The sequence below is a fragment of the Octopus bimaculoides genome, chromosome 18 (genome assembly GCF_046866305.1).
Source record: "Octopus bimaculoides isolate indiv1 chromosome 18, ASM4686630v1, whole genome shotgun sequence".
Classification (NCBI taxonomy): domain Eukaryota; kingdom Metazoa; phylum Mollusca; class Cephalopoda; order Octopoda; family Octopodidae; genus Octopus; species Octopus bimaculoides.
The window spans coordinates 55,357,326-55,370,043 of NC_142945.1; the positions used below are offsets into that span (position 1 = coordinate 55,357,326).

Below are 12,718 nucleotides of genomic sequence, written 5' to 3' on the forward strand. Positions count from 1 at the left end.
TATATATATATGTATATATATATATTGTAAATAGGTGCATCTCAGAACTGATTTTATATCTATAAAGATAAACTTTGACATTCAGCAGAAAATATCTTTTCGAGTTTAACTCTCACTTGCTATAAAAAAAACAACAATTCCAGAAAATACACACAAATACAAGAACTTCACCAATTTCTCTGCTAAGCAGTCACAAGAGGTTACCTTCCTCCAAAACATTTCCAAAAGCACATGCAGATATTTGAAATGAAGACACCCACAATCCAACTGAAGACGAAAGAAAAGTGAAGGTCATGGTTAGAATAGCTTTAGCCCTAGGTCTGCTCAATCTGGGTAGAGTTGGTGAAAAATGACAATCACAATCCAGTTACTCTTTCAAGAAATTCTGATCTTCCATATTATTTACACCTGAAAAATTTTGTGTTTTTCTATTTGCATACTCTAAGGCATTATTAAAATAATAGTCTTAAATATTTGTGTGTGTGTGTGTGTGTGTGACTGGAATAAAACCAAAAAAGAAAAACCTAAATAGTAAGTTTTCCATGTTCAGAATCTGATTAGTTTAATGCAGCTACTTCTATTGAACAGATTTTAATGGATGCTCTTCCTCCTCCTCCTCCTCCGTTATCTCATTCATACACTTCTTCGTTCTCTTTCCTTCTCCTGATTACTTTAATCCGTGCTGTTCAACGAAGATTGTATAACAATAGCATATTAACCTTCCCCCCCCCCCATTTGTTATTATCACATTGTCTTCTCGTCACAACCTTCTCTCATGGAAAAAGAAATAAAAATTAAAAAATTGATTCGTTTCTATTGGAATCGTTTACTGGGTTCTAGCTGAACACAAATCATCGTTCTATTATATTCCCATCCAGCTCATTATATCGACAGCATTGCTTTCTTGTCTTTGTGTGTGTTGCTTCCTTTTGTAGATCATGTTACGTTACTGAAAAATATCAAACGTCTGAAGCATGCCTCACACAACCTGCCGCCATTTACTTCTGATATCATTAGAGACAAGCATCATACGCAAACGCCTTGCCACTTTCCTAGCAAATCTCAGACCCTGTGCCAATGTAACAAATTGATATTTGTGGAATTCAATGAGTTTCCTTCATCAAAAGAACTTTCACTATAGTTTCTTCCCTTCTGCTAAAATTCAATAGAAATCTCCAATGTCCGTTGTGTCAGTCTTTATATCACTGTGTCACTTCTTTCATTTCTCATACGGCTCTTCACAATAGTTATTTACTTTGGTACGACACACATTTAAAGACAACCAATACAAACTGTTCAATTGTTCTCAAGACATTTCAGTAATTTCTTTATCAAAATCCCTCAACAGTTGAAATACAAAGTCAACAAAAGTGGGATTTCAACCACAAATTGAAGCTAAATTTACTCCACTATTCTGTAATGATGATGATGATGATGATGGTTACAGTTTTTACTTCTTCGTTGCTCTCATAATAGAGATATTTCTCTTTTATATATATAAAAAAATTGTGTTCCCCTCCCCCCTCCTGCAATTGACCCCAAATAGTTTTCCCTTTTGTTTTTTCTGTCTCTGCCAACAATTATTAATTTTACTGTTTATTTCAGTTTTTCATCATTTTTTTTCTTAAATACCACATTCCTCTTACCTTCTCTGCCACTTCCTCCTCCTTCCCTCTATGCTTTCCTCTCACCCCCCCCCCACTATCCCCATGTCACTACACTCCCATCCTTGCTCACCTCTACACACTTCCCATCTTACATTGATACCCTGCACACACCACTTCACCCCTTCCTATCCCCCTTCATAGAACCATATACCCATCTGGCCCCAAATCCCTTCTTTCTCCAACTCCCTTTTCTCATTTTATTTTATTTTTTCAACCACTTTTCCTCTTTTTATTTTTATTTTCACTTTTTCTTCTGATGAGGGACTTGTGTCCAAAATATCAAGACTCTTTCCCTTTTTTTTTAAGCATTAAACTAATACATTTGTTAAAACTTGTCCATCCTGTGTTGTCTTCGATTTTTTGTGCTCACTGCTGCCTTCTGCATTCATACAACCCACCTGCAATTACTGAGACCAAGTTATTTGTTCGTTAAGAGAGGACATTACTTTTTTAAGGCCAATACTCTCTCTTCCCAGTGATTTGCAGAAGATTTATACAGGACTCACCTCAAATGTCTTTAAAAGACATTATAAACAGGTTTGTTTTATGAGTCTATGAACCTCTCTAAGTCGCATGGAGCCAGGTCAAACTGCTATCAAATATATTATGTGTGTGTGTGTGTGTGTGTGTTTTAAGTGGCTGTCATGACTTTCTTCTCTCATTTCATTTTAGATTATATTGGCCTGCGTTACACCCAAGTATGTCATATCTCATCTCTGCAACCGCGAACTGAGCTTAGCTGATGGTCTGCGGAAACCTATCCTCCCTGTGATGTTTGAAAGTATCGTCTGGCCTCCACCGGGTGGCATGGCACTCATCTTTTCCAACCTTGTATATATTGACATGAATGGTTAGTTTAATTATCAATTAGTATGGTTTATAATTTGGTGGCGGTGGTGGGGGAGTGAAAAACGAAATGCTGGGCTCAGTCAAAGTCAAGTGACCCACTTTAGATGCATCTAAAGTAGAAGCCAATGAAAGAGGATGATGTTTAGCTCTCTCCCTCTATGTCTTAATGCAAATACATTGTGGAAAGGCAAATTAATTGCAGCATTTGTTAGGATGTCATATCTTTTACGGACACGCTCTTTATAAAAACAAATCTATATCAGTAGTAGACAAAACATGTCCGGCAGTGGCAGTGAGAATGGTAAATGTGCATTCCTGCCTGTTTTGGATTTGGTTAGTCGGATGTACCAACTGTTGACCACAAGCTAAGACAAAATCTGACATCACTGATATAAAAAAAAAACAGGGATTAAAAAATCACTGATGTTGCATTTAACCACTCAGCCAAACAAAAGTGGCAAACATCGATGTACAGAATTTTAGTGACATTTTTGTGATATTGTCTCTACATCTGGAACAACCTGTTGTTGATGGAACTCCATATCTATCTTGTGCAGCATAAACTGATCAGTTGAGAAGAACAGGCCTACTGTTCAATCACTGATTGATTCTGAAATTCATTGATTGTCATTGATGAAAGTATAGGGCTCAGAGCATTTGTTAAACTTGTTTCTTGGTTAATCTGACCCAAACTATCTTATCTTTTAACTTACCAATAATCTTCATCATTTTGCAGGTATTGGGGGACACGGAAGCTCAGGAATGACTGCTGACTTGGCGGATAAATATAAGGAGATTATCCACCGAATTTCACATTATTTTATTAACGATGAGAATAGTAAAAGTACAACAGAATCCAAATCATTTGTTCCCAGTTCTGTAAAATCCAATCAAACTAGTAATGAAGTTAACGAAGTCACTCCATCTATAGAAACAACACATGAGGAACATCATGTAGGTTCATTGAATCCTCACCAAGAAATGAATGAACAATTGACCATACATAACAGCAACCATCCAAGAACTCTATCCAGAACTAATGTGGCTAGGACGACATCTCGTTGGAGATGTGGTCTATGTAATGTATTATAACAATGTATTAAGAATTATGTTTGTCTCTAATCCACCTGTTATATATCACACTAATAAATCTACCTGTTAATGATTTATTGAATATTTTTAGATATGAACATAATGGTGATTTCTATCACATCTTTTGTCTTTTGTGTGTGTGTGTTTACAAACACACACAAACAAACTGGAGTTTGCAGTATTATTTTTCAAAATAAATAATCAGGATATGAGAACATGACTTATTTGGTGACCAAACCTTGAGAGTTCATTCTATAGTGTCACCCCAAAGGTTTTTAAATCTATTGAGTTATGATATTAGTTGTTGATTTACAGAATTGTACAAGGGATCTGGTCAAGTGGATAAAATATTGAAAAGCAAGCTTCTTACCACACAGCCATGCTTTCGCCTGTCTTTTGAATAAAGTAAATGGCTGCTGTGCCCCGGTGAGAAAATGATTTTACTTTAACCAAGTTTCCATCTCTTAGAATTCTATATTCCTCTATTGTTGTGGGGCTTACGGTTTTCTGGTTATCCTCCATAACCTGTTACCGTTGCATAAAGACACACATCATTGTCATTAGCAAAAAAGTTAAAAACACTCGGATCATTATCAATATTTCTGGTGATTTGGAATATTGTGGAATGTAAATATATTTATTGTCCTTTGGTGCTTCCCTTAACAACAAGAACTTGAATGTCTCATCAATATCACAGTTATTGGAGAACTGCCAACTTGCAATTCTATAAAGTTCTAATATAATGGTGGAATTATACATGTAACAACAGGTATGACTTTGTGTGTGTGTTTGTTAAAGAAAAGATGTAGTTGTTCTACTTGATGATCTATAAGGAATTTTTGAACAACTGTCTATCAATCAATCTATCCATCTACTCACACACAATGTGTGTGTGTGTGTGTGCCCCTGGACTGGCTTGTGTGGGTGGCACATAAAAGACACCATTTCAAGCGTGGCCGTTGCCAGTATCGCCTGACTGGCCTTCGTGCAGGTGACACGTAAAAGCACCTACTACACTCTCTGAGTGGTTGGCGTTAGGAAGGGCATCCAGCTGTAGAAACTCTGCCAAATTTAGATTGGAGCCTGGTGTTGCCATCCGGTTTCACCAGTCCTCAGTCAAATCGTCCAACCCATGCTAGCATGGAAAGCGGACGTTAAGCGATGATGATGATGATGATGATGATACAACAGGATTCTTGCAATTTTTGTCTACCAAATCTACTCACTAGGCTTTGGTTGGCCCATAACTATAGAAGATGCCATGCAGTGGAACTGAACCCGAAACCTTGTAGTTGGGAAGAAAATTTTTTTACTGCACTACACACACACACACGCATACACATGCTATATATATATATATATATATATATATATATATATAAAGTGAAGTATATTTGCCACTTAAATGTGGCTGACCCCGAGGAGTGGATGTTACTGTTGCTTTTAGCCCCAGGAGGACATCTCCTCCAGCTGGCTATCGACACACATCTGTGCCCTGTCTGTATTTGCCAAGGGAAGTTATCTTTCCCATCTTGATCTACGATACGTTCTTACCCGAGTTTCAGGGTTATTTCCCTTCTTCAGCGTGCGACAATCGCTGACCTTCGATGCAAAAGACATCCCTTGGCAAATATATGTAACTTTCTCCAGTGAAATTCTTCACTGATATCGAAAAAGTGAAAACAAGCAATGTTAAATCTCTGAACGAGGTATTAACAGTAACTGCACGATAAAGTGAAGTATATTTGCCACTTAAATGTGGCTGACCCCGAGGGGTGGATGTTACTGTTGCTTTTAGCCCCAGGAGGACATCTCCTCCAGCTGGCTATCGACACACATCTGTGCCCTTGTCTCTAATCCACCTGTTATATATCACACTAATAAATCTACCTGTTAATGATTTATTGAATATTTTTAGATATGAACATAATGGGTACGTACGTATCGTAGATCAAGATGGGAAGGATAACTTCCCTTGGCAAATACAGACAGGGCACAGATGTGTGTCGATAGCCAGCTGGAGGAGATGTCCTCCTGGGGCTAAAAGCAACAGTAACATCCACCCCTCGGGGTCAGCCACATTTAAGTGGCAAATATACTTCACTTTATCGTGCAGTTACTGTTAATACCTCGTTCAGAGATTTAACATTGCTTATATCTATATATATATATATATTGTGTCATATATATGTTAAATATCTTGTAAGACACTATCTGGACTCAAAAGACATGCTGGTTCACAAAAATATTCCTTCAGAATCAGATTCGAAATGGCAAAGATATAGAAGAAACTTGAATAATATCTGTCTCTTGTGTTTAAAACTCAGTTAGTCAGCAGGTGGTCTTAAAAGTCATTTAAGGGATCATCAATGAATGTATTGTTTTATATATATATATATATATATATATATATATATATATATAGCATTAAGAGTTTTTAACTCTATTTCTTGCAGTTTCGGTGCTTTGGCAGCAACAATTAGTGACAATTAAATTTTTCCTTTATGGTATTATATTGCACTTAGCTGTTTATATTAATTTATATATATATATAATTATACACACACACACACACACACGCACGTAGCAGCTCCTCTTTCAAGCATGTCATGTTCAAAACATGATTATAATAATTCATTGTGAAAAAAAAAAGCAAAAATTTTCTCCTAAACTTTTCCAGTTTATATTTATTTATTTTTTATTATCTTTTTATTACAATTCTGAAACTTTCATAATTTTTTTCAGACAATGTCTGATTTTTTGTTTTCAACATTAACTCTCAAGGCAATATTTAAATTCAGTTGTTTTGACTTCAGCATACATTGGAACAGACATCACAACTCTATCCAGCATTGCTCAGCCAACAATGGAATCTTGAGGTGGTTACTCAGTCTGCTAGATATGGCAGCCAAATTTCCCACAAATCATATCCTTTTCATCATCATCATCATCGTTTAACGTCCGTTTTCCATGCTGGCATGGGTTGGATGGTTCAGCTGGCGTCTGGAAAGCCAGCAGGCTGCACCAGACTCCAGTCTGATATGGCAATGTTTCTACAGCTGGATGCCCTTCCTAATGCCAATCACTCTGAGAGTGTAGTGAGTGCTTATGTACTATGCCTAAAAAGTATGATGAGGTGGTAACAGCTGAAATGCCTCAGAATATGGAGTTGATTGATCAGGTTCAGCCAGATTTATGAACAAAGATTAACAATTAATTGATAGTTGACAATTCTAACAAAAGATGGTTTCCAACCAGAGTAAGCAAGGATTTAATTTTGTTGTTATGTAATACCACCAGGAGTCTCTGTGGTAGTTTAGGATAAAATCCCAGGATATGCCTTTCCATCTATTGTTGCCCCCTTATTGCTGGAAGGGTCATGGGGTTTAGACCCTCCCAGTCACCTCTTCCATAGAGTTCTACCAGAAACAACCCTCATTACACTTCCCTTCGAGATTCCAACTGAAACTAGGGATATTATTGTCCGACCACCTTGTTCTTGGTTTACTTCTCAGTCTCCTACTGGTTGGCTCAGCTTGAAGAATCTGTCTTAGAATCCTTTCTTGTGGCATTCTAACCACATGTCTGTTGTACTAGGGACTCCCTAATCTTCGACTCAACCTCAAAGGACTCCCTAATCTTCAAGCTTTGTATCATTACATCAGAGACCCTTCTTTTTTTATTATCTTTCGATAATTACCTGCAACAGCTGCCAGTTGATGCTGTGAATCCACTTGGGTGTTAGTGAATGAAATTAAAGAACATCTTTGATACCAGTTTGTCTGCTGTTTTATAAGGGCTGGGCACATGAGGCCATCATTTCAAATTCATAAATTTTTGACAAAATCACCAAACAGATGATCTAGGAACAGATTTAACTCTCGCATTCGTAAGACACAGTTTGAAGATTTTTAACTTTGGCTCAAAACAACAACAATTTAAAACAATCACGGATTTCAGTAGGTTTTGATTGTTTTGAGGCCACTTGCTGGGTTTAACTGAAGTCATCTGACATCATCATTGCTATTCCCATCTAAGATACAATGTTATACAAATTTCGTAATTCCTTTCTCAAGGGCTCTCTTGTCTACCATTGGTGCATATTTCATCCCTTGTCCAATTCTTCAGTTCTTACCGCTGTTGCTGATTTCACCAATTGTTATTACATCACTGTCTCTTTTACATCACACACTCTTAACCAATCGTTATATATTTGTTAATATCTTATATATTTTCATCCTAAATTCAATGCAAAATGTCAAAATTGCATAAAATTAATTTCAAACTCAAAATATTTTGATAATTAAAGTTAATTAATGGATTTCACAGAATTATTGAATTCTGGATTGAATTATTGACAGCCAGGTTCTGTTTGTATTGTTTAGTAACACTTTACTTCTAGGGATAATCTTTGCCGGTTGTGGAGAAAGAGAGAGATTTATTAACAGATTTGTACAATCGCTAACTCCTGAGCAGGAGGATCTAATGCTGTCAGCCTTTTCCTCTTTCTTTAGAATGATAAGGATTGAATTGAGGGATATTTGACAGCTATTTCTAACATATCAAGCAGCCACATGGAGGCTTCTTGATATAATAAAGTGAACCAGAAGTTATTAGCTACAGTTAATTAGTCACATAGTAGAAGTCTGAACAAATGATTTCTTTTACCAAATCTTCATTATTCCAAAACTTATTCCATTCCGGAAAAGAACAAATGGCCAAAATATGATAAAATGTTTCACAGGGACGCAAGGATGGTTAAGAAGCTTGCTTTGCAACCATGGGATTTCAGGTTCAGTCCTAGTGTATGGCACCTTTGGCAAGTGTCTTCTACTATGGCCCTGGACTGACTTAAGGCTTTGTTGATACCATGTATCCTCCTCCTTGCACCCACCACCTGATAACCAGTGTTGGTTTGTTTACTTCTCTGTAACTTAGTGGTTCAGCAAAAGAGAACAATTGAGTGTGTACCATTTTTGATTCAAGTGTCTCTAGCATTTTCACCTGTAAAATTTTCCCCAAACAAATATTCCAAATACAAGGAATCTTTGTACAAAAAACAATGTCTCAGAATGTTGAGATGGACATGTAAACTACGGAGCAAAAGAAAACTAAAATCCTTCAAAGAAAGAGAGAAAAAATTCTCCCCTGTCAATTTGTTTAAATCATATTCCCCCTCCCCTCACCAGTCGTTTGGCAGTTTTACTTTTAGCTTTGGTTAATCGATCTAAACTTGAAGAAAGAGAAATCAATGATGTAAACTGCTGACGTTTGATTGGGAAAATATTTTCCCTGAAGCAGTTTGTGTTGATGGGTCAGAAATTTGGTGTTAAAAGCAGCAACACTTTAAAACGCAGCTGGAAAATGTTGAATAATACTAGATTTATAAGAATACCTATTGAGTGTTTATTCCATTCCCGAAATCATTACCAGGATTGCTAAACTAAAGAATATGATGTGGGTCTATTTTTTTGTCCATTTTTAAAACTAAAAATGAAGTTTGAGGAACAAAATATTTGAAAACAGTCGTTGCTATGGTTTTTATTTCTGGCAAAACTGTGTCGAAGTAGAAAAGAAGCTTCTGGAAAAACGAGAAAGAATTTTGTGAGGAGGAGAATGAAATTGTTGATGCATTAAAATCCTAATTTTTAAAATTAAGAATCCAATAGAATATTAAGTTATGGACCAGGTATGTCAGAACTAACCAACAAGACAGAAGCAAAACAGACCTATTTGAAATTCTACACAAAATTTCTACATGCAAAACACTCAGAAAATTCCCCAGAATCTTATTTCAGCAACACAAAAGAAACAGCAATTCTTTGAGCAGAATACATTTAATCCATCATGGATCATGGCCGGGTTACAGCATAACAAAATAACATTTCACTTCTCCAGTTAAATGGTGCCAACTTAGGGAGAAATGGTGCTGGAAACACATTTTTTATGACTTGGTAGCATTGGGTGTCTTACTTTTTAAATGCAAACATGGCAAAGCAGTTGATTCATTGAATTCTTATTTCAAATTAAAAATACCACCACCACCACTCTCCCCCCCCCCCCCTGCAGGTTTCAGTTCTACATTGTTATTTTCTTCAAATGTTTAGTCTTTGTCAAATTCTTGGCAACACTGTTTTAATGTAAACAAACACAGCAGAAACAGACAAATTATGCAAGAAAAATCTTGTTGAATTGATTATTTTGAATGCAGAGAAACAATTATTTGAAGAATCATGTGTTTGGTGGTTCACGTTTGCTGGATTACTTTAGCATAAAGTCAGGAGTTAAATTCCGACTTCTGCTGCTTTGTGAGGAAAATCACTTAAATGAGATTTGCTTCAATCTGCCAAACGGATAAACCTGTTTCTTGTTTCTTGTTTCTCGTTGATAAGAAAGAATGTCCAGTTGGAAAATGGTTTCTCTAGCAAGAAAACAAACAAACAATGATCACAAAACAACAAAAGAATAATTAATATTTGCTTGGTGTGATTGTGCGGTTAAGAAGCTTGCTTGCCAACCATGTGCTCTTGGGTTCAATCTCACTGTATGGTACCACGGCCAAGTGTCTTCTGCTATAGCTCTAGGGCTGACCAAAAGCATTGTGAGTGGATTCGGTAGATGGAAACTGAAAGAAGCCTGATGTATGAGTGTGTGTATCCTTTTCTAGACACCACACGATGGTTGTGAACAAGCACCATTGTCATACGAATAGGGGTTTATTCATTACCATTATTTTGTGATTGCATTTATAATTAATGGGAGCAAACCCTGGCCATTATCTACTCAAGAATATCCAATGTTAATAGAAGAAAGTATTCCTGTGGAACAGAGTTGGAAATTTAGTGCACCATCCGTCCGCCTGTCCATCCATCCATCTTCTGTTTCCTACCACCTATGGTCTGGTGGCCTTGCTACATTTGAGTGTTTTAGTTGCTTTTAAGATTCCAGTCTTTGAGATTAGTCTTCACCCTTAGATGCACCTCCACTAGAAGATTTTATTGGAACTGTGATTGGAATTTGTTCTCTGCCCCTCTCTAAGGTGCTCTTCTCTGTCGAGAGAATTCCAGCCAAACTCTTAACAACGAGTATGGAAGAGGGTTTCCAGAATACTTTACTAACCAAAAACCATAATTTCTTTGGGTCTGTATATTTTAAGCCTCGTAAATTACGAATCTGCAAGATTGTGGTGAGATTTGAACCTCTGCCTTCCTTTTCTGTAATTTTTCAGTTTTGAATTCCTTTTGAAATTTGTTTTCAGAATTGAAATTATGAGACTTCAAAATTATGCCCAACAGCAATCTGAAAAAAGAACTTTTCATAAAAAGCGAAAACTTAAAATTTACTGAGAAGATGGGGAGGAGGGGAAGTAAAACAAAAAAAAAAAACAACTCTCGTTTGTGTGCGCATGTGTGAGTGTTTACTGTAATCTGTGATGCTTAAAACATCCAAATCCAAAGAAATTACAGTTTTAGGCACCTTTGATAATGTACAACTCTATTCGACCGGAATTTCACAGAAGGGAGAACGATTAACAGTAAATACTCGAGACAATTCTGTGAATGGTCTTCGTCGCATCCCTGTCGTAATTGTGGTGAGGATAGAAATCTCTCATCGTTCAGGTGATTAATTGTAAAAATGTCCCAACAAACTCGTTTTTCGAAAAAGATATTTATTTTTCTAGGAGAAGCGAACTTTTGTGCATGTCATTGTCCTCATGTTTTTTGTGGGGAGGTTTATGGCCTGGCAAACGTGAAAATAACGGCATTTGAATATCAACTGGAATAATTACTACCATGTTACCGTCTCAAAGTATTTGGTTCGTGAAAAACCAGTTCCAGTCGGTGGTGTTGGTCACCGTGGACATTGATGAGAATGCAATGTATCTGAACCACTAATTGAACTTATTAAATCCACTTAATAACTTTAATTTCTATTTAAAAAGAAATTACATCAAATTTTCATTTTTCTTTCGTGAAAACGTCTTCACCTTTTTTTGACGTAGAAATCACCAATTCCTGACAAGGTAAATATTTTCCATTTTATTGAGTCTTTCCTAAACCAAGAACCAGAATTTCTATATATATATGTCGAATTTTCATCACAACTATCCATTTATTGTGTGCTTGGCAATTTCGTTTGGCATAATTGGTGAATGACTACTATTTTATTAATTTCTTTTTCGCATGTGTTGGGAAATATATTATCGAAAGGTTTTTTTCGAAAACCTTACAAAACCCAATCATTTCTTCCACGTTTATTATTTTAGCTTCAGGTTTAATTTAACAGAATTGTAACATTTATTAGAAAGGCTAAATTAAATAACCTATTTCTATAATCGTGTTCCTATTGGGAACTTCATTACAGAAACTAGTTATTAGATTTAAAACCTCTTTTTAACGCATTTGACAATCTTTCATTTAAAAAAAAAAGGACTTTATTTCGAGCAAAATCTTCAAAACTAAATTGCACGGGTTTTCTTTATTTAATCCATGGATTTTGAACATCTCCACACAAATGTGATCCACCGACTTTATTTCCTCATAACTTTCTGAAAAATGAATATTTTTAAATGAAATTTTCCATAAATATGCTTCAGATGATGTAAATTGCGATTATTTTGGAATTTGTGTTGCAAAAGAAAAAAAAAAAAAGTTTCCGATAATGAAAAGAGGAGTTTCAGAAAATTGACATGAGTCGACGAAATTTCCTACAAACACCTTTCAAAGTGCGTAAATTATGATTCTATCGTTATTTAATATGAAAAAACAAAAAACATTTTGGTGGGTTCGTATCCTGAAACATCGTACGAAATGAAACTTGAAATTTCGACCAAAAAACTTCCGTTTGTCAGTTTGTATGTGTACAAATCCACAGCTTTTCTTTTTCCTATTAAATAACGATATAATCGTAATTTACAAACTCTGAAAGGTATTTGTAGTAAACTTCATTAAAAAATACCCATTTTCCCCGAAAGATATGGAGAGACAAAGCCAGTTTATGTGAATTTTCTGAAACTCCTCACTCCAGCCACAAATTCCCATATTATCAGAATCTGCGCCATCGGAAGCATATTTGTAGAGAATTTCATTAAAAAATATCTATTTTTCCTG

The 12,718-nt window shown here is 35.9% G+C and overlaps 2 protein-coding genes across 4 annotated transcripts in view; both read left to right on the plus strand.

The window, feature by feature from the left end:
* Positions 1-3,681, plus strand: part of LOC106875913 (uncharacterized) — a 57,288-nt gene extending 53,607 nt beyond the window's left edge. The window contains exons 21-22 of the mRNA XM_089366304.1: positions 2,340-2,517; positions 3,253-3,681. Coding sequence (XP_089222430.1) covers positions 2,340-2,517; positions 3,253-3,608 — 534 coding nt within the window. The 3' untranslated portion in view covers positions 3,609-3,681. The remainder of the gene's footprint in view (positions 1-2,339; positions 2,518-3,252) is intronic.
* A 7,298-nt stretch (positions 3,682-10,979) lies between these two features.
* LOC149132113 (uncharacterized) overlaps positions 10,980-12,718 on the plus strand; it is a 30,424-nt gene continuing 28,685 nt past the window's right edge. For all 3 annotated transcript variants that reach the window (XR_016245123.1, XM_089366309.1, XM_089366308.1), the window contains exon 1: positions 10,980-11,631. The gene's annotated coding sequence lies outside the window, so the exon portion shown is untranslated. The remainder of the gene's footprint in view (positions 11,632-12,718) is intronic.